Source organism: Nothobranchius furzeri, chromosome 11 (genome assembly GCF_043380555.1).
Source record: "Nothobranchius furzeri strain GRZ-AD chromosome 11, NfurGRZ-RIMD1, whole genome shotgun sequence".
NCBI lineage: Eukaryota > Metazoa > Chordata > Actinopteri > Cyprinodontiformes > Nothobranchiidae > Nothobranchius > Nothobranchius furzeri.
In genome coordinates, this window is record NC_091751.1 from 26,292,064 (window position 1) to 26,315,782 (window position 23,719).

Genomic DNA, 23,719 nt, shown 5'->3' on the forward strand with positions numbered 1-23,719 from the left:
ACGGACTCCGTTGTTGTCTGGAAGTTTTTTTTCCAAGTTAAGAAAAGAGGCGGACGTGTTTCCTAAATCCTGCATCAGTCCAAGCAAGGCAACTTCTTTCTGTTTTTATTCCATTTTAGTAGCCATTAGCGCTGTGCATTGTTGTGTGCGTCAGTGATATTCGGTCTACGAGGAAATCGTGCAATGACAAAGGTTCCGACGTGCTTGAAATGCAAGCTGCAATTAAATGCGTAAAAAAAAATTTACGCGTTATTTTTTTCTAATTAATTAATCGTAATTAACGCGTTAAAGTCCCGGTCCTAATATATATATATATATATATATATATATATATATATATATATATATATATATATATATATATATATATATATATATATATGTATATATATATATATATATGTATGCATGAATATGTGTGTAAATATATACACACACACACACACACACACACACATATATATATATATATATATATATATATATATATATATATGTATATACATACATATTCATGCATACATATACTCACACACACACACACACACACACACACACACACACACACACACACACACACACACAGACACACACACACACATCAATTATCTATATATAATTGTATGTATATATATGTATATATATATATATATATATATATATATATATATATATATATACATATATAAATATGTGTTTATAGATATAGATATAGATACACACACACACATATATGTATGTATGTATATATATATATATATATATATATATATATATATATATATATATATATATATATATATATATATATATATACAGGTTGGTTGTCTTAAGTTGCCATTGAACCAGTGTCCCAATACAATAGATACTGACTGACTGATTGATTGAATGACTGACTGATTGATTCATTGATCCATCCATCCATCCATTTTCTTGTCCATGTAGGGTCGCGGGGGGGGGGGGCTGTCTCCAGCGGTCAATGGGCAATCAGGGGGGTACACCCTGGAAAGAGAGCCAGTCCATTGCAGTGATTAATTAATTAATTAATTAATTGATGTTCATATTATTTTAGTTGATCAGATTAGTCAATGAACATATTGTGTTGTGTGAAAATCATGCACCAACTCAGAAAATCTCACCAAAGAATCCTGAATGAGCAAGATCAGAAAATGTGTGTGTGTGTGTGTGTGTGTGTGTGTGTGTGTGTGTGTGTGTGTGTGTGTGTGTGTGTGTGTGTGTGTGTGTGTGTGTGTGTGTGTGTGTGTGTGTGTGTGTGCGTGCATGTTGTCAGGTAAACTAGTTTCTGCTTATCCGATGGGCACAGCAGACTGATATCTGATGTCAATAAAAGTTAAAATGAACCTTCTGACAGTTTGTGGAACTGTTTTCTTTACCATAATAAAAATGTCTAACTCATATTTAATGGACATTTTATTTTAGTGGTTTTAATATCACAGATAAAGAGTTTTCTGTGACAGATTCAGCTGATAGTTCTGCAGGAAGCCAAAGTTGATCTTTAGATACTGTGATGCTATCCACTGTATTTAACCAGAACAAGTTCGTTTTAATTTTTATGTAGTTTCAAAATGTTTTTCCACTTTAACCAATAAAATTATTTTAAAAGGCCAAATTGTGTTGCAGGAAATCCTCATTATTTTTTCTTGTTTCTGTATGTTAATGATTTGCTTCTGGTGTTAAAATTTTTTTAATCAACTAAATGAATTATTTGCCTATCTTTGAAAACAGCTTTATTAATCTTTTAACTCGGTGTTTGTGAATTCGTGTGTTCTAGTTTTGTCCACTTGGGGACACTAGCAGCCCATAACTTCAAGAGGTTTTTAGAAGCGTATGTCACTGATCCCCAATTCATAAACTAACCACTAGACGGCGCTATAAGTCACTTTCCCAGTGAAAAGTGGTTTATTTCGATAAAAGCGACACAAACGGAACAAAAACATTGCTCTGCATTTGATTTATTTCTATTTTATCCTCGTTTAAACAATAAAAGCCTTTGCTTTATGCTAAATTATGATCAAATATCTTCTTTCTTCCTCTTATCTTTTCTATGATATCATTAATTTAAAAAAATTTGCATTTTTAGACCAATATTCCGCGTACTGAGGAACTTTATGGGATTAGTGCACACGTTACAGAAAAAACAGGGCTGATAGCCAAGATTATGAGTAAAGATCAAAGACACGTTTTTATTATCACGTTAAATCATTTTATTGTGGAGTTTCCTCATTGGGAACTCCTTGCTCGTCTTGTTAATCTCAGTTGTCTCTGAGTGGTGAGCAGAGATAGACACATAACACCGTCACCGTCTATCACCTGAACTGCACCTGTGGGCTCGCTATCCGCTCTCCTTTAACTCGCGCATCAGAAGCACGGTCACGCGCACACCGTGTACGCGCCAGTGGAGTTGACTGGGAAAGCTGCAGGCTCGCAGAATCTCGGCGCCTCTACCGGGAGCACCTGACGCAGTTGCACGGCTCGGACCTTCTCAGTAACTTTGATGGGGACCTCGACACTAATCAGGGACAATGCCTGTGATGAAGGGGTTATTAGCGCCACAGAACACCTTTCTGGACACTATAGCCACACGGTTCGATGGCACCCGTAAGTTTCCCTTAATTCTTTCTAATTAGTTCTTTTGCCTCCTCGGATTGTTTCTTTTGGCTTGTGTTTTTTTAGATGATTGAGAAAACAGAAGTTTGATCCTTGTCTTCCAAAAAAAAAAAGTAAAGAAAAGAAAACACAGCCCAGAGGAGGACTGAGACTTTCTGTGCGCCTGCACGTCTCTAAATGAGTAAATGTCCCGAATTCCCTCAGAATTTATTATATTTTAGTTTACAGGCATTCAGTCTGAGGAATCTCTAGGACAGTTGTTAGCAGCTAAATATGTCACTAAATTTACCTGTAACTCTGTTTCAAGGAAGCCCGGAGAGTCCGCATGGCGACTGCTCAACTGAGCTGTATGTGCTTCAGGAGCTGTCTGTGGTGCTGAAGCTAAGATTGCCTGCAGTCTGGCGTTGGGACGCATGTCTATGGTCATGGTATTAGAGCTGCCTATAGGGAGCCTAAGTCACTTCCGCACCATGGGTTCCCGGAAGAATAAAAAAATGAATGCAAGTCAACGGGGCTAAAAACGCTATTTTCTAATCCGCTTTGCCTTACGCCCTGGATCACACATATGTTGTACTGCAATTTAAACAAAAACTAATGATGGGTGTTTCCACCACGCCAGTCATGTACTTTGAGATTTATCAGCTTGGAAAAGTTTGTAATTAGCATGACTACAAACCAGAAATCGGCATGTCGCATATGTGACATCACCACATAATCTCCTCTACCCTAAAGTAGCTGCTACTTACCACATGACCAGATTCATGGTGGTTCTTTCCTCCTGTGGGAAGTTTGCTGAACTTCCAGCCATTTCCCCTCAGTTTTCTTCATGTCTGGTTTGATGATGTCACTTTCGTGGAGCACATTTGTAGTCCTGGACTTATTTTCACACAAAACCTAAAATAGCATTTCCCCCTGTTAGAAAATAAGCGCGTTCTTGGTATCAAAATGCGTCGTTAAAATTCACGGTCATCATATATGAAATCCATGGCACAAAACAAGCGTAATTAGAAAATAGCATTTTTAGCCCCTCAGAGATTATAACGCCATGTATTACAGCATTAGAAGTTACTTACCACCTGGCGCATTCGTCTTTGTCTTTACAGCAGAAAATTATCCCTCGTATCCAATATTAATTTCAGAAAGCGTCGTTGCCTTTCAGCTGCCCCCCTCCTCGATGCGCACAGCATAGCTAAACGCTATTGTGATGTGGGTGTAAAGAATATACCAAACACCAACAACAGAAAGAACGTGCTGCTGCCTGGACTCCATTGTTGTTGTGTTTTGGCGCATTCTCGTCGCGTTGTGTGACGTTAAGGCACACATCGCGCGTGACGCATTACGCTACCTCGCCTGGCAACTGGAGCCTGGAATGCGATAGAAACGCTTGCTAGAAAACTTCTAGACCTATACCGGAATATAGCGGCCCATAAAACTCAGACCCGACCTTTCCAGACCAGGCGATGGAAAAGAGCTATTAGGCTTCTTATGGATCAGTCCTGATGCTAGAGCTGCCTATGGTCCTGATGCTAGAGCTGCCTATGGTCCTGATGCTAGAGCTGCCTATGGTCATGATACTCGAGCTGCCTATGGTCCTGATGCTAGAGCTGCCTATGGTCATGATGCTGCTGTCTATGGTCCTGAAACTCGAGCTGCCTATGGTCCTGATGCTAGAGCTGCCTATAGTCATGATGCTACTGTCTATGGTCCTGATACTAGAGCTGCCTATGGTCATGATGCTGCTGTCTATGGTCCTGATGCTAGAGCTGCCTATGGTCATGATGCTGCTGTCTATGGTCCTGATACTAGAGCTGCCTATGGTCCTGATGCTAGAGCTGCCTATGGTCAAGATGCAGCTGTCTACTGAGGAGTGGTACTCCTCTTATCTCTCTGAGCGCTCCTTTTCTGTGGCTGTCTCCAAGTTTAGGTCCTCCACCACCTCTCTTACCCATGGTGTCCCACAAGGTTCTGTGCTGGGGCCTCTGCTCTTCCTCCTCTATCTGCTTCCTCTTCAGCACATCCTGAGCTCCTTCAAAGGAATCTCCTACCATCTTTATGCAGATGACTTCCAACTGTACATCTCCTTTAAGCCCAATGAGATGTCTAAGCTGCAGCTGTTACACACCTGCTTAGACTATCAAAACCTGGATGGTTGGGAGCTTTCTTCAGCTGAATGAAGATAAGACTGAGATCCTCATCTGTGCCCCAGACAAGCTGGTTCCCAAAGTCAGAGACTCTCTTGGTCAGCTTGCTTCTCACACCAAACCTTCCGTCAGGAATCTTGGCATGACCTTTGACACAGCTCTCACTCTGGATTCTCATGTCAGTTCTCTTGTTCACTCTTCCTTCTTCCATCTCAGTAACAATGCTGAGCTGAGTCCCATTCTGTTCCGCTCTGAACTTGAGACAGTTCTCCACACCTTCATCTCCTCACGCTTAGACTACTGTAACTCTCTTTTCACGTGTCTGAGCAGAACCTCCCTGAACCGTCTACAGGTGGTTCAGAATGCCTGTGCTCGGCTTCTGACCAAGTCCTCCAAACACACCCACATCACCCCACTTCTCCTCCAGCTTCACTGGCTGCCAGTCAACTTCAGGGTTCATTTCAAGATCCTGGTTCTGGTCTATAGGGCCTTACATGGACAAGCACCATCTTACATTGGTGATCTTCTTAGTCATTATCACGTGACAGCGACTAGTCGATGACAGGCATAAAAAGTCACTATAGAGCGGTGAAGTCGACTAGTGACTAGTTCATACAACCCATACGGCTCCCCAGTGTGTTCTGCAGAATAATCAGCACGTTCTCTTTGAACTTGATATCAAATTTTTGCCACCTCTTCGTCTCCGCACAGTTAAAGTTACCCTCGCGGTCTATCAATGGCAAATCAAAAGTGAGACGGATGACACAACTGCACCCCGTACTTGCTTGTTACCACATTCCACCCGGCCACAATAAAAAAACGGCCATTATTCACCTCCGCCGACTCCGACCAAAATGTGATACCCGGCCGTTAATTAAATATAGGCTAATATTAGAGGATTTACGGTAGTTTGGTTAACTCAGGCAAAGAAACAGGAGCAAAGCTATCTAGGATGACGGGCCTGGTTGGAGTCGGGAGAGGCGGCGATAAGGCTGAAGGAGAGATGCTAGATCTAACCTTATTGACTTTGTCCACAAAGAAAGACAGAACATTTTCACAGTCTGCAACAGAGTGGATGGAGGCTGTAGGAAAGGTAGGAGAGACGATGCTGCTGATGGTGTTAAACAGCACCTTGGGGTTCCCTTTGCTCTGGGACACCAGGTTGGAGAAATAGGAAACCCTGGCGTCTCTGACTGCAGAGTTAAAGGATGTCAGAAGGTCCTTTAGGTGCAGCAGATGGACGTGGAGATGGGTTTTCTTCCACAAACGCTCAATTTTTCTGCATTGGCGTTTTAGGCTGCGAAGGCTGTCATTAAACCAGGGAGTAGGGTTCACTGCAGGAACTGATCTGGTTCTGACTGGACAGATGTTGTCCAGAATGGAGAGGCAGTGCTCGTTAAACTGAGAAGTTCAGGAATCTGGGTCGTTATCAGAAGAACAGGGTGGATCAAAAGCAGCAGAAAAATTGCTAGCTGTGCTCTCATTAAGAAAATGAGAGCTAACCGTACGGCGAGCAGGAGGTGGGGACGCAGAAACTGACAAGTTAAAGAAAATGCAATGGTGATATGACATATAAACATCCTCAGGACAAACACTGTCAGCATTTAGACTCAGGGTAAAAACAATGTCCAGAGTGTGTGCCCCCTGGTGTGTGTGGGGCCAGAAACATGCTGGGTAAAGCTGAAGGAGTCCTTAAGGCTGGAGAAATTCATGGCAAAGTGATCAGAGGGATCATCAATGTGGATGTTAAAGTCACCAACAATCACCAGTCTGGACAGCTTCACAGTGGAGGATAGAAAGTCACTAAACTCCTGAAGGAAAGAACTGTTTGGACCAGGTGGACGATAGACCACAGCACAGTAGAACGGGTCCTTACTCCCGACTTTAATCAGCTGCAGTTCAAAGGAAGCAAAGTGACCAGAGGTTGTAGAGCTACATGGAAGATGGTCTCTGAAAACAACAGCTAGGCCTCCACCATGACCAAAACCCCGGGGCTGGCTAAGAAAAGAATAACCACTCGGGCAAAGTTCAGTCAGAGCAGAATAATCAGATGTTTGCTGCCAAACTTCAGTCAGAAACAGAAAACGGTCCTGATGCTGGAGCTGTCCATGATGCTGATCATTTAAAAGCTCTGAAAGAGACATCGTAGGTCCAACCGTCCAGCTTAGCTCCATCAGCCCCATGTTTCTACCTGAATTGTCTTCATTAATGTATCTGAGATCATCAACTTCCCATCAGAAATAACTGAGGTTACATTTTTGCGAATCGGCAGACACATCGAGCAAATGTAAGCAATAAATCAAATAAAATGGGACACTTTTCATCTTGCGTCCTGGCTCTTGCCTTTTATGTCACCAGTGTTCATTGAAACAGTGTTTCATAACAATAAACAACAGATTCATCAATCACTTTCTGTGTTATTTAAGAGGATTTTTAGATGAATGATAAGAGCAGCTAAGATTTTCTGCAGGACTGGTTATTGTTCTTTGAAGTCATCCCCATGTTGTTTTCCTTTTTGGTTACATCTTTGTCTTGTCTTGTTGCTCAGTGAACTCAAAGATGTGCTTAATTTAACCACCTCCAGACTTCCAGGCTGCTTCATTCCTAATCTCCTCAGATTATTTTTATGGGTTTGCAGATTCTCAAAGGCTTTGAAGAGTCTTCACTTGAATGATAAAATTCCACTTGAGCTATAAACAAATCATTCAGACAGATAGTGTTTTCTAAACATATAAAATAATTATCTTTTATTTATGATAATTGATTTACAGTTACAGTCGGACAGAGATTATTTAACACTTGCATAGTTTAAATGCTTTTGTACCAGGATACATGGGTTAGGGGTAGGGTTATATGCTGGTTGAGTACCTCTGTACAAACGAGATCAGGCTTTATGTTAAATCCAGTGGTCAAAAGGATAAAAACATTCTGCAGCCTGAGCAGAAGTTCCACTCGTACCCGAGAGAATTAGAAGTGGTTCTGGACAACATGAGTAGTTTGTCGAGCTCCGAAGAATGAGCTGCCGTCCTTGAGTTGGTGAGTTGAAGGAAATTAACAGTAGATTTAAAGTGCTAGATGGAGAAAACTGGAGGCAGCAGAGCCTGACGGTACAAATTAGGTCTTATGGCCTGGTCAAGATCAAATATAAGGGAAGCACTGAAGCTTATCTCTGTAGGATCCAGTCTGAGGTCATCCATAGCCCAGATTGGAGCTGGAGACAGAGATAAATGGGAGGAAGTCAACGTAGGCATCTCTTCCTGTGACCTCATTTGTACTCGCAGAACAGATTCATAAATTCACAGGTGTGTCTTTGAGTGGAAACAATTTGTTTTAATCCTCACAAGCACTTAAGTTTCTGTCATTGTTCACATATACAGTAGACTTATTTACATGAACATACGGCCATGTTTGCTGATCAAGACAACAGAAACAGATTAAATGCAAAAGAACAGCTCAGATGAATGAATGCATTTATAAAGTTCAAATTCTAATTCAAATTCAAATATACTTTATTAATCCCCGAGGGAAATTAGAGTTTCAGTACACACAATTCTGAGACAAGAATTGGTGACTGGTCATTCGCAACCCGAGTCGCGCTACCTTAATCTGGTTGAGTACCTCTTAACAGTAGGTTTGAAGTGCTGTCTGTGGTTTGTGACGACTGTGTGAAAATGTAGCAACAGCTTCTGTCAGCTAAAATCATCCAGGTGACTAATCTCACCACCTGTCCATCAGCGGTGCTGCATGTCAACCACATGTCAGCAACATACTGTCACACAGACAGAGCTGGGTAGAGTGGCCACAGGAATGGCACCATTTTGGCATCGTTTTACTCAAGTAGAAATAAGGCAGGGGTAAAAAAGTATTTGGTTAAAAGACTTCTGATCATAACAGCTGATGGTAGTTGGTTGAAATGGTTTATCAGATGGGTAAAAATGTAAAGTTATCTGTAAATTCCTGTAGTTTAAAGAATGAGGCCAAGCACACTCAGCAGCTTCGGATCAAACTGTAAACATGTGTTTGTATTTCTGGTTAAAAGCTGATTAATCTTCATCCAGTCAAGTAACTTGAGGTGGTAGAGTAACTAGAGCCATAATCCCAACTCCGACATCCAGCATGTTTTACTGTTTCCCTGCTTCAACACACCTGTTTTTAATCAGCAGGTGATTAACAGGCCTCAGCAGAGCCTGATGAGTTGCTGAACAGGTGAATCAAGTGTGTTGGAATAGAACACCTGAACTTTTCTGTACCTACACATAAACAGGAATACTGGTAGAAATACATGGATTGTTTTCATTTCTATCGTCTTGGTGTGGATTGTACTTCTGGTTGTTCAGTTTTCACCGAACGCTCTTTTAAAAGACTGAACCAACGTTGAGATGGTTTCTAAAAATAATAAAAGATATGGTTCCTGTTGGGGGAATGATTCTGGTTGGCGTTGCCATGGAAACCATGAACTTCATTCAAAAACAAAAGCATCTGATGTGTGGGAAAACAATTATGTCTCAAGGTCTTTTTAGCCAATGTCTCACTCAGAGTAAACTTCCCGATGTACAAAAGTTCAATTAAACAATTCTCCAAATCCTCCAAATTATTCGTACTCGTCTTATGTGGACAATGTCACATAATCTCACATTTATTAGATAAAAATTCCATCCTCTTGTCAGAGAAAAACTTCCAATAGGACCAAACAACAGGGTTTATGCGTTTAATAAACATGAGACGTTGGAGCTTTTTTTCCAGTCTTACTGGCTCTTCAGATCTTTACTTTGGTCCCAGATGCAGCTCCATATCAGTCCTGTCTTCTCTGTTACAGAAAACTTCTTGCATTTTCTTTTGTCTGCAGGCAAAACCAAATGTTTGCTCTGTAGCTGGAGTGTTAACACCAGCATCAGCCTCATACCTGCTGGTTACAGGACAGGGACAGAGTTTTGTGGAGGAACTTCCAGCACCAGGAAACAACCCAGTGAAATAATGTGTTCTGAGATCCAGACTCAGAAACAAATGTCAAACCCAAATAACCTTGAAGTTTAACGGGAGACTAGGCAGTTTTGGCTTGCTTTTAGCACCCCCTAGTGTTCATTTAGTAGAACCTACAGCAAAACTTATCTCCTTGCTGTGTGTTCATCATTTTAACACCTTACTCTAACATTATTATTACCTTACTTTATATTATAACCCTTAATGGTCTTACAGGGATTTTCCAACCCTAAGTGAAATTTAGTCTGTTGCCATGAACCCCAGAGTTAGATAAGTGGGAAAAAAAAAACACCCTGTAACCAACCCATTCATTCTCCTAATCTGGCTGGATACCATTAGCTTTAGCTTAGCATAAACATTGTAATTGAATAGTAAATGCTAGCATTTGTATCCTCACCTCATTTTTTCGTATAATGATCCTAATTTTTCTTTGCAACCTCAATTGATAGGTAATTAATTTTATCCCATATTACCTTAAAGGACAACACAGAGAGAGAGAGAGAGAGAGAGAGAGAGAGAGAGAGAGAGAGAGAGAGAGAGAGAGAGAGAGAGAGAGAGAGAGAGAGAGAGAGAGAGAGAGAGAGAGAGAGAGAGAGAGAGAGAGAGAGAGAGAGAGAGAGAGAGAGAGAGAGAGAGAGAGAGAGATTATTTGTAATGTCCGTGAATCGCCATGCGAGAGCTGGGTGCAGAAACCCAGCCCCCAGTCTGCTCCAGCCTCAGCCTTCAGCCCCCACTCTGGCAAACACAGAGATTCATGAACTGTTAATAACACAAAATGGGCAGCTTTTGGGCCTCAAAAAGGTACAATTATAAACATACCCAACCTCAATAATCCCATTTACTGCAGGTGAGAGTAATAAGTAAGTGAAGGAATTAGAGCCGATCCATGCACATTGCAGTGGCTTACAGCAGGGTTTTGTCATAATGTAGTTCCAAATCTAAATCAGCTCCTGTCTTCATGTTACTTATTATTTTCATTTGCAGTAACTATTGAGGTCACCATGGAAAATTAGGATAAATATTGAGTAATTTTCCTGCCTTTACACATGAGTTGCTAGCTGTTACCATTCACTTACGTTGTTTATGCTAATCTAAAGCTAACAGAATACAGCCAGATCAGGAGAATGACTGAGCTGGTTCTTAAGGATTATGGTGTTAGATACTTCTCGGACTGCTGGGCCACTCCACTTGACGTCTCTTAGCTTCTTATCACATCGGGAGGAACAATCTGTTCACTTTAACAAGCTCAGTATTGTTTTTTCTTTCACTTCAGATCAGCAGCAACAACCAAATGATATTCACAGCTTTTCATATAGTACAAGACGTGTCATGCAGCCACATCCTTACACATTTCCTAGTACTGAGGTCCGCTAGCCTTGTTTGATGTACTCAAGAGAGGAGCTTTGTACGGACCTTGAATAATAACAATGGCAACAGACTAAATTTCACTTCAGATGGAATATTCCTTTAATAAACAAAAATAAGGCAACAAACAAAGTAAATAAAATTCTTGGAAGTTAAAGGGTTAAAAATTCTATTAATCCAACAAGCACCTTTGGCCTCCTGAACTCCCCTTCAGCCAGTTTAATCACATGGAGGAGATCCTGGAGCTGCTGCTGACTCCACTCCTGTTAACAAGTGATAGCATCACTGGGAAGAAGGAGACTGTAGGGAGCTGCCTGCCTGCCTGATGAAGCAGATGGGTCGATGATAAAGTTTTACCAGAGATCAGAGTAAAGTCCCACTTACCAACACAGACTTTACCTCACTGTAGGAACTCACCATCACAATCACAAAAATGGTGAAGCTGCTGTGTGCTAATGGGAAGGTGGTCGTTATGATGTCATGGTGTTACAGGTGAAGAAAGAAAAGATGTTTGAAGAAAAGATCAAAACACAGAAAAGAGATGAGCTAGATGGGTGTTTTCTATGAAAAAAACATATGTGTGTGTGTTTGCTCAGCTGTCTGGTAAGAACAAAAACACAGAAGCTGCCTGGAAGCTGATGAACTTTCTTTATATGCTAACGATGTGGTTTAAAGCAGCTGTGGGATGCTCCATTATAATTACCTCTAGCTGCCACGTGGATGCTTAAAAACCCAATTAAGTGTGTAGCACAAGGGAGGAAACCCGCTGTCGCCGACTCAAACACAAGGCATCCTAACTCTCTGGGGTTTCTTGAGAGCAGCGACCCTTCGACCTGCAAGGAGCCCAAGGCCGATAATTACTGAGCATGAAAGCCCACAGACTGACTGGTATGTGTTTCAGAAATGTTTGCTAAAGTAACAATAGCCTGAACCAAAACATTTAAATAGACCACAATAGATGCTCAGAAGCATGCTATTTTTTATCAAAAGTGTTATTACTTCTAAAAAGGTCGGTCAGGCGTTGCTCTCGGTCATAGCTTGGCTCAGGCAGAAATAATGAGTGCAGTTATGAGTCTGACGGAGTAATCAATCATCATTGACTGTAGTGCTGCAGGGTGCAGAAGGACGCCCTGGCAGTGGACTCGAACTACCGTTTTATCCAAATAAGTTTTATTTTAGCAGATAAAAGCAAGTTTATGGATTTAAACGAGTTTGTGATGGATCCAAGCATATTACAGCTCCTAGGCCAGACCATTACACTACCACCACTGTGTCTGACTTTAGGTCATCAGGATGCTTTTTGGTAAATATGAGACATGTCTTTGTGTTACTATTGGTCAGCACAAGATTTCTCCCATAATGCCCTTTCTGTACTTGTCTCCACATATTACTTGTTGAACCATGACCTCTGATCGTAATTTTAACTAAAGTCAAAGTCCCATTAGTTCTCATCACATACTGGTGAAATTACACCTCCGCATTTGACCCATCCCTGTGGGGAGCGGTGAGCTGCAGCAGTGACTGTGCTCGGGAACTATTTGGTGGTTTAATCCCCAATCCAACCCATTTCATTCCTACTACCTCGTTAGTCAGGATGTTTGACCAAATTGGCCCATGCATTGTATTTTTCATGAATTTATCTCTAAAATCTGGCTCTGTACCATTTGTTTTCAAACATGCAGTTGTTGAATCTATTCTTAAAAAACAAGTTTGGACTCATCTCAGCCTAAAAATTACAGACCCATTTCTAAATGACCCTTTATCTCTAAAATATTGGAAAAGGTTGTGGCAGATCAACTGATTACTTTTCTAGAAATACCCAACGGATTTGACAAATTCCAGTCTGGTTTTCGTAAAAAGCATTCAGCAGAAACGGCTTTGCTTAACGTTTCCAGTGACATCATGATGGCTGCAGACAACGGGGAGTTGACAATGTTAGTATTGTTAGATCTATCTGCAGCTTTTGACACTGTTGATCACCGCACCTTAATTAACAGACTTCGTGACTCGGTGGGGATCTCTGGAACTGTTCTAGACTGGTTTAGATCGTACCTTTCTAACAGAAGTTACAGTGTCTGTATAAACCAAATCATGTCAGATTCTACTGATCAGTTTTGTGGGGTACCCCAAGGCTCTGTTTTGGATCCACTATTGTTTCTACTGTACATGCACCCTCTTGGACAGAAAATTGATTCTTTTCATAATGTCTCTTATCACCTATATGCAGATGATATTCAGCTGTACTGATCCTTTAACCCTCCCACTGTCTTTATGGGTGACCCTGCGAGGAAAGTTGACCATTGAGCAGGATTGATGGTTTATCCCTTGAGGTCCACATGGTAGGGGTGAGGCGGTGCTCACTCCTCACCCCTGCCACATGGACCCAAGGGATAAACCATCAACCCTGCTCAATGGTCAACTTTCTTTGCGGGGTCACACCCATTAGAACAGTTGGAGGGTTAAGGAACCTGAGCTCTATAAACTGTCTGAATTACTAGAGTGTCTATCAGCTATCACCAGCTGGCTAGAAGATAACTTCCTTCAGTTAAACTCTGAAAAGACTGAATGTCTGATCATTGCCCCCGAGAGCATGGTTCCCCTGATTAGTCTAAAACTTGATCATTTATCCTCTGCCGTCAAGACAAACTTGAGGAATTTGGGTGTTGTTTTCTACCAATCAATGTCTCTTGAAGGCAACTCAAAAACATTGGTCCGAAACAGTTTTTATCACTTAAGAACTACAAAGGTTGGTGTCAAAACATTGACTTGAAATGGTTATCCATGCCTTCATCTCCTCCCGTCTAGACTACTGTAACACACTTTTCATATGTTTTTAACAAAAAGCACTTGACCACCTTCAGTTGGTTCAGAACTCTGCAGCGAGGCTCCTAACTGGAGCAAACAGAAGAGCACACATCACTCCTATTCTAATGTCTCTGCACTGGTTACCCGTTAACTTTAGAGTTCATTTTAGACTCCTGATTATAACTTTCAGTGCTCTACATCAGGGATTCCCTAAGTGTGGTGTGCGCACCCCTGGGGGTGCGCGAGCTGCCGCTAGTGGGTAAGCGAGGTGGAAAGTGTAATGGCTGCAGAGCTTAGAGCTTAGAGAAGTCTGTCATATGTCAACATTAGCGTAGTCATAAACTCATTTGTGGGTGGGCCCAATAAATGCCATTGAAAACAAGTATATTTTGCATGTGTGTTTGTGTGTGTGTGTGTGTATGTGTGTCCTCCGCATGTGCCCTAGCTTCATAATAATAATGTGCCGAGCTTCAGCGCCCTGGCCTGCGCATGCTGTTAATAGCAAGATATGTTCAGTATATGATCATTTTTAACGATGTTGGAGAAATCTGAAGGTGGCGAGTCATTCTGGCAGATTGTAATTATAACCCTGTCTCATGCAGGTGTTCTGACATTGTAAACCTCACACACAGAACATTGTGGATGTAACTAAATAAATCAAATAATGATTCCCATCTGAGAATTTTAGCATTATTATCATATTAGCACACTGACTGTGGGACAGCATTCTAAACGTGTCAGGCTATTGACAGCGCGCTGAAGATCTGAAATTCAGAGTGAGTGTGTCAGAGGTCAGACGCGTTCCAGCGGAACCATGGCTCACGGGTGCACATGTGAGCACATCTGGGCTGGGCATAAGTAATTTTACAACATTGGTTTAAATAGCGCCAATAATGAGACGCAGTGACTGGAGCGGCTCATGGAGCTGTCCCACGCGCGCACACACACACACACACACACACACACACACACACACACACACACACACACACACACACACACACACACACACACACACACACTCACACATTCTGATTCAACAAGCGCACGCCACGCCGTCAGACTGAAGGCAGAAATGAGCGCTGACTCCTCCGTGATAAAAAAAAAACTTTTAAGAGGTTTTATAACATTTTTCATTCAAGGTCACATTAAGATATTAGCTTCTATTTTGGGATGACGTATTAAAGTCGAGTCCGCTTCAGCCAGTGACTCCTCATGAACCTGACTACAACTCATGTTACTGCAGCATTTGCTATTCCAGTCCTCGTGGCAGCGGATCGCAGATTCAGCCACACCATAAAACAGCAATAAGTCTGTCTGAGGCAAAAGTGAACCTCATGGCTATAGCTTTTCCATCTTTTCCCCTATAGACATTTGATTACGCACAAGTAGGTGGCCAGTTCAGGTTTACGCAGAGCAGAAGGAAGGAGAGAGCTTTGGCCACAGGTTAAACGTTCCTACTTTAAGAAAACCATTAAATTGCATTGATTTTGTGCTACCTGGGCACTCTAAATATTGATTTAAAATTAAATCAAAGGAAATTGTAATGGTATTGAATGTTTATTAATTACTGTTTAAAAAATACATAATACATAAACATAAAAATGAAAGTGATGGGGAAAAATGTCGATCATATTTTTTTAATCCTGTCTGTCGAGTGACTGCTTAGCGTGACGTCTGGTGGTTTTCAAGCAGATCACAGAATACCTCTCACAAAACTGTCTACTACCCTTACTAATCTGGGTTCAAACAGGGCCACTCCACTGAAACTGCTCTGTTAGCAGTGACTGAATCCTTAAAAGAAGCTAGAGCGACAGGCAAATCCTCAGTACTTATCCTGCTTGACTTATCGGCAGCATTTGCCACTGTCAATCATGGTTTCCTTTTGTCCACACTCTCTAGCATGGGCATCACAGAGAAAGCACACGCCTGGTTTGAATCGTACCTCACAGGACGATCATTCAGTGTATCTTGGCTTGGACAATCCTCTACCATGCACCATCTTGCCTCAGGAGTCCCCCAGGGCTCTGTACTAGGACCTCTTCTCTTTGCTGTATACACCACCTCACTGGGTGAGATCATTCGATCACATGGCTTCTCCTACCACTGCTATGCAGACGACACCCAGCTCTATCTGTCATTTCCACCGGACGACCACACTGTCTCTGCACGAATATCAAACCGTCTCTCTGACATATCAAAATGGATGAAATCCCACCATCTCCAACTCAACCTCTCTAAAACTGAACTACTTGTCATTTTAATCTGTAAAGCACTTTGAGTTGCATTTTTTGTATGAAAAGTGCTATATAAATAAAGTTGATTTGATTTGATTTGATCCCAGCAAAACCATCCATACAGCACAATATCTCAATCCAAAATGACTTCCTATCTCTGGCTCCTTCAAAGGCAGTTCGAAATCTGGGTGTTGTGATTGATGAACACCTGACCTTTAAAGATCATGTTGCCTCTGTTGCTCGTTCATGCCGCTTTGCACTGTATAGACATCTGAGTCATTTAGAACAGAGGAAAGAGTCACAGCAAACTCCACCGCTGTCTTCATTGTTTATGAGAAACTGAGCGCCGCCGTGTATGACGTCCTCGACGCTGTAGTTTTTTGTAGCTGTAGTAAAAATGGAGTCTGGCGACAGCGCAAACATCTTTGTTTAGAAGAAATGCTTTAAGTGCTTCTACTTGTTGTGGTTTTAAAGACATGTTCGAATCATTTAGAACAGAGGGAAGAGCCGCAGCGAACTCCACTTCAGTCACCATGTTTATGACAAACTCGGCATTGTGGTGTGTGATGTACAATACTCAGCGCTGATTGGCTCGGTTAGAATTCTCACGGGGTGGGCTTATTTGAGTAGGAGAGTTCCCAGACTCTCTCTCTGTGCAGACTTAAACAGAGGAGGAGTCTGGCAGGCCAGGCTACCAGTCCCAGGGACAACACTCATACCACTAGGCCACTGAGAATTTTAACAAAATGAGACCTGCTAAACTTTAGATGTTTTCTTTTTATCGTAGAGTCCTGAAAACATGTGTTGCATTTTGAGATCTTTTAGCTGAATTCATGTTAAATTATCTACAGTAAGTGATTTCTTCAGCGGTTATAGTAGTAATGGGGCTATACCATTTATTTTACTCATGCATACACAGACTCTCACGTAACTTCAATAAAATGATAAAACAAAATAAATCAATCATTAATGCCATCATAAAACCAGCCTCTTGTAGGGAAACTAAAAATGTTGTGTGTAGATGCAATAAAAGATCCAGTAATATGAATGTAATGTAAGCATTTCCAATATTTTTATACTACCAGCAATAAAATGTAATATCAGAGAACATCTATATCGGTTTTCAGTATTTTAATGACTCAACTTTTACATACCATACACACACACACACACACACACACACATACAGTATGTATAGTATATATATATATATATATATTTGTGTGTGTGTGTAGATTTGTATATGTATATATATTGTGTATTGTAGCATTTGTAGCTAAATTGGGGTCACACCATCGACATATATACTGGAAAATTCATTTCCATAGACTCCAATAACACGTTTTTGTGCCAAAATGGGAGGTGGCCACCACCGCCATTTTGACCGTGTCCGTGTCACAGGTTCCGTCAAGCCCAGACAATTCCACAAAAGGGAAGAGAGGTGGAGCTGAGGGTGTGGCTGTAAGGCTGGCATCAACTGACGACACCCGGTCGAACTAGCTACAAGCTAACCTGAAGCTAACCCAAAGCTAACGCGGAGGTGGGAGCTAAGCTAACGGAGGTAGCAACCTAGCTACAACCGGAGTTAACTGTGCACAACACCCGAGCTTCTGGTCAGAGATACGCCGGGCTGACCGCAGGGTAAAACCGGGTGGAACACAGAGATCTCCCAGAGCTCCACAAGCCGATAGTGGGAACCCAGCTCCACCAACATGTTATATTTCAACCCATTTTCTAAAGTGCAGCATTATGTTAAATGCACTGGGTTTTACCCTATTACATTTAAATTTCATGGTTAAACAGTACATGTTAAAATCTAAGCTCAGCTCGGCAGTGACCTAAAATACATAAATATAATTTTACTTACCAAAAAAAGTGAAGTGGAGACTCCTTGGACGCTCTATTAGTGCAATTAATGCCACAGCAAGTCATTTTGTCCAACAGTTGCACAAAAAATATCCAAAAAAGAATACACACACACACACACACACAGACTCAAAATCCCGGAGCAGTTTCCAAGCCAGACTGAGGCTCTACTGAGGCCTTTCCACGGAGCTAGCTCTGCGGTCAACTGGGTTGGATGCTCATTAATTATACAGAATTTTAGGCATTTAATACACTTAAACAGAAGAGTGAGAAAAAAATTCACCCCCCTCAGAGTTGTCATGAGTGTAAACTAGATCATTTAAACCAAAAACATGTTTTGGTACCAGGCTGTAAACATGTTTATTTCTGCTGTGAAATTGGTATTTTTAACATGGGAGTCAATGAGGATTTGCTCGCTTCTGACACGAGCCCCCAGTGGATGAGGGTGGAACTGCAATTTCTGGTACTGGTTTGGGCCCAATTTTTGAGCCGCATTGTGAGGGCTTGGGTCACACACACACAACACACCAGAATGTCCATTTTCTGCATGGGTGAACAGTTTTATTTGCACACACTCACTCCAGTGTTTCAGCCTCTTGTCGTCACTTTGAGACTCGTGTCTCCGCCTCCTGTATATAAAGATGCAGGAGCCCTGATTACTGATGCGCTCCAGCCGAGGCACAGCACGCTCCTTTTCTCTGCAGAAGTGCTCAGTCCAGCGCACCACCACTTTTTAAGGCTGTAAAACCCCTCACTACACACTTTATACACTTTTCTCAGACAGGCATTAACATTTTCACACTTTTCTCTCTTGTTTAAACACTCTCAAAGTTCAAACACAATGCACGGTGAAAAAAGCTAGCAAAAAAATCAGCTAAACTCTGAAAGGAGAATCGTGTTATAGTGAGGGACCACTGTCAAGGGTGGATGGGCCTATCTGCCGTTCTGGCACTGTTCTAGTGGGCCGCCGTTCAGTGGAATAGACAACCCCAGCGAGTAGCCTGAACAACAAGCTAACGTTGCTCAAGAAACTGGCTAAATAAATCCTAATTTTTAGATCCCAGGAGTAAAACAGACACCTAAAGCTACATGAGCTCACTTATTGTGTTATTTTTAGCCACTACTGTAATAGTTACTCACTACCACTGCAAACCTGTATGGTAACATCATTGAAGCAAGCTAATAGCTTTAACAATGTAAGTCAATAGCATTTTAGCATCTGTTACTCAGTTAAACAAGGCTCATCTGCAGCTAATATCTCCAGTTAATCTGCTACTGTTAGGTCACTGATCTTGTTGGTTTTCTTAAAGAATCTCTGTGGGACTCATGAATGGGAGCCTCAGCACCACTGTGGATGTCCTGCCTTGTTAAACTCTCTAATTAGCAAGACTCCTCTCCTAATCAGCATGCCTAATGGACTGTCCAAAACAATCGACAGGCAGGCTTTCACCAGAAGACGTGTGGGCCAACTCCTCTATATTTAGACTCAGTTAATTATGTGGGAGGGTTGTGAGGAAGCGAGGGAAGCCCTATGATGTATTTGTTCTTGATGAAGAGAGGAAAAGTCACATCAGGAGAAACAGAAATAGAAGAGGAGGTGGTGCAGCCTACAAATGACAGTAAGTTAATGACTGGTGGGAGCTGAGGGGACAGAGGCCGTGAAGCGCCACAGCTGTGATGAAAACCACAGATTTGTGAAATCATCTTTACTTTAGATCTATTGTCTGAAAGGTGTTGGCACACGTGCATGTTTCTATGTCTGCTCTGATGTCAGCAGAAGCTAACGAAATCCCACGCTGGTTTGTTGGTACAGACGCGTGTACAGATGACTGTCTCCAGGACAAAACTGTACAGTTGTAACCTTGGTTGCCATGGTGTGTGTCAGTGGTTACTGTGGCAACTGGGAGGGACTTTTTTGTGCTGATGTAACTGCTTCTTAGAGGCCTGCAGAAATTCAGGCAAAAAGGCAAGTAGATCGGTTCATCCATCTCTCCAAGTCCCCACCCATTTCTCTGGCACTTCATCTCCATCTTTCATCATTGCACCTCTCACAGCTCCATCCCACTCCATCACCCCCTCACCCTCTGCCCTCCCAACACCCTCATCTATCTGCCTCTCCGCATTTCTCAGCCTCCCCTTACCTGTCCACGTGGCTCTCATCTCTCACTCTCTCATCCAACTCGTCCTCTTCCTGCTGTTTTGTGTTTCCTGCTTCCCGTTTCCTCTGTCTGTGTGTCCTTTGCTACCCCGTGTTTCATCACACATCATGAGAATTGTTCCCATGCCTTAAATAGCCTAGGAGGTTTAGGAAGTGACTGAGGCTGTCACTGCTGTTTGTACAGAAGCCTTTCTCACTTCTGTGTCACGAGACAGGTGCGTATAGGAGAGAGGTGAGCAGGTAGAGTTGAAAAGACCTCCCGCACACTGACTAACTCACAAAGGTGCTGAGAAATCTTCATCAGGGAAAAGCTTGGGAGGTAGAACCAAAATAAACATCGGCCTTTTGACATTAAAATGTATAAAAATGTACAGTTTTATTATTTTTATTTTTCAACTAGAATGAAACAAAAATAGAAGAGCAGAGTGGGAAAACCGCACATTTTAGTAGAATTTAGCAGGAAAAGTAGAAGCAATTTGCTGCTGATTGAACGAATGAATTGACTGATCATCAATGAGTGTGAGGAGGACGTCTATGTCTACGTCTATGTATGTATCTGGTCCATAAGTGTGTGTGTGTGTGTGTGTGTGTGTGTGTGTGTGTGTGTGTGTGTGTGTGTGTGTGTGCGTGCGTGCGTGTGTGTGTGTGTGTGTGTGTGTGTGTGTGTGTGTGTGTGTGTGTGTGTGTGTGTGTGTGTGTGTGTGTGTGTGTACATGAGTAATGACTTTACAAATGAAAATGATGCTGCTGATTGTCGGCTGCAACACAATCAGTCATTCACCCATTCACACACACATTCACATGTTGGTGATGACAAGCTACGTCGTAGCCATAGCTGCCCTGCGTACACTGACAGAGGCAAGTCCTGCCATATACTGGCGCCACCTGTCCCTCCAACTACCACCAGCAGGCAGGGTGGGTTTGCCCAAGGACACAATAGCAGAAAACTCTGGTGGGAGCCGGGATTGAACCTGCAACCTTCAGATTACTGCACAACTTGCTCTACCTCCTGAGTCACTTGTTTGTTTAGAAAGATGGGCTGCAGTAACCTAATGTGACCACAGGATGTCATTCTAGCTCCATTCTTACATATTTCACCTTTTACTTAATTACTGCCATTGACGAGTAGAAGTCGTCATTTTAAATCCAACCGCTCGCTGCCGTTGACGACTAAAGTTGTCAGATACACTTTTTTACTGGGCGGGCGTCGGAACGAGTCCCCGCACCTTGAGAACAAACATCACAGCTCTAATGCCGATTTTCATCCACGTGCGTCACACGTCATGGGATCAGGAAGCAGAAAATCCATGTATTGGGAGATCGTTTTGGGCCGCTGGTGTGAAAAAAGCGATATGCAAACCGGAAAAGCTTCTGCCGCTCACAATTTAACAATGGATTATGAAAGAACAGATGACTCTAGAAACACACTGACTCTTCCTGATGTAAGAAGGGAGTCTACTCTTTGTTTTGGTAGTTTTGGCATTGACGTCATCATAGAACACAATGTTCTGTGACTCTTAAAAAAACAGTAAAAACACTTAAAAAACGCTGGCAGCGAGAGGCTTTTCTGATCAGGAAACGCCCCGCAGTGAATGAGATAAGTCTCACTTTAATGAATCATCTGACTTTTGTAACAATTCAGTAGAGCTCTTGAAGAGACAATGCATATTTATTTTACCATTCATCTCTGGAAACATCCATTGAAAAGTTGAAAATGTATTAAACGATGCCCAGTTGTTGAAAAATATTGGCGGCTTCGTATCATAACCATAAAACCCAGGTCTAAAATGGCTGCAGGTCTACGTTTTTGGCGACTCCACATTAGATGCGATGTTTCCTTCTACAGGAGCCCATGAGCACAAAACTCTTTTACTGATTTGTAACAAACGGTTACAAAACTTTCACCATTCATAAACATTGTTTTACACATTTACATCTTCACTCGTTGCCAGTGATGAAAGGGAGTCTGATGTGCTTGTCATTTGCGGGAGGTTGCGCTCCCAAGGATTTTTTGACCTTAGTGACTATCTGTTGGTAAGGTCTTACTTGAACACAAAAATAATGCTTGCTTGCAATGATTTAGGTATGTACTGCCCCCTATCGCCAGGGAATCACATCAAGTTTGGTAAAAATAAAAGGAAAACCCTAACCAACACAAACTCACCATACCATCTGTCAGCACAGTGGTGGGGGGCTGCCCTTTGACCTCCCCTGCAAACCAACATGAGACCATGCATAACAGCTGAGGCCTAGACCAAACTCAGAGCTGCCCACTCTCAGGCACTGAGCGTGAGACACACGCATTTGACCCTCTTCACACGCTCTCACGCCACACCTCAGATATCTCACGCTAAACCAGCGCCTGCGCTCCCCAAATGCGCATCACGCACAGTGTGTGGGGCTTATGAAAAATCAGATGATATTAATGAAAGCATTAGCTACTGAGCAACATGCACACAAACAACACACAAGTAATCATTTAACTGGCGTTATTTCACACATAATCCCATCTGTATAATCCAAGCCGATGTGCTTTTTCCCGCTCTGGTTGTGAGATGGGAAGAGCGGTGAGCGCCACCTGCTGTTGATGGGACGGGCATGCCCGGTTCTTCCAGAACCGTGAGCTGCGGCTGCGCGTGACGCCAAAATGACATGCTTTATTTAGAAATGCAGCCGCGTCGCCAGTCGGTCTGGATAGAGCTTCAGTCCCGAATGTTTTTCTTTTGTTTTCACTCATCAGCCACAGATCGTCACTTACAGCAAGCTGGGCTTCCTACCGAGGTGACTCACTCACATGTTCCCTCTCCTAGTTTTAAATCACTGCTTCACCAGTGTGTTTTTCCTGTTTGTGAGACGGACCCGTCCTCCATAACCAGGTTACTGGTACGGAAGCCTGGAAAGGCCAGAATTCCTCAAACGTTTTTTTTTCCTACTGGCTGATATGAATTAGTAATATAGTAGAATAGAGTAAATGGTATTAGTCCCACGGTGGGGACATCCACTCATTACAGCAGCACACACACTTACAGGTAAAACTAATTCCAGCCATGTTTGCTTTGATAACTTCAATAACTTCATGCTGATGACCCACATGAACATAATCCTGTTTAGTGGATGCAACTACATCATGAAGTTAGCTTAACATGATAGATTTTTTTTCTAGGAAGGAAATAATAACTGGTAATATTATTACAGTTTTTCTCAGTCGCTTTGGTGCGTTTCTCAGATCAGAATTAAAATTCTCATAACTATTAGTTCAACCTCCACAACATTTAGTCCTTTGTGCACATCATAGTAGCAATTTCTCCTTTCTCTGAACAAACTGCAAATGATTTTGGACATGTATCAGTTGCTTTCATGCATTTCTCTGCTGTTTTTTGACATTTCCATTTGCTTATGTCATGTCAGTCAAAATGAATTATACTTATGGATGCTGAATAGTCACTCTCAATAAAACTAATAGTCTAACTTTCATTGCTTGAGTCATTACACACAAAATTGTTGAACTAGTTATCAAATGTCAAATATCAGTCATCTGT

The 23,719-nt window shown here is 42.1% G+C and overlaps 1 protein-coding gene across 2 annotated transcripts in view; it reads left to right on the forward strand.

Moving 5' to 3' along the window:
* The first annotated feature begins 2,401 nt into the window (after positions 1–2,401).
* The window catches only part of kcnh8 (potassium voltage-gated channel, subfamily H (eag-related), member 8), a 129,853-nt gene continuing 108,535 nt past the window's right edge, over positions 2,402–23,719 (forward strand). The window contains exon 1 of one of the 2 annotated variants that reach the window (XM_015955810.3): positions 2,402–2,619. In XM_015955810.3, the coding sequence (XP_015811296.1) occupies positions 2,544–2,619 (76 nt within the window). In that variant the 5' untranslated portion in view covers positions 2,402–2,543. The remainder of the gene's footprint in view (positions 2,620–23,719) is intronic. The other variant, XM_070541460.1, reaches the window with a different exon arrangement.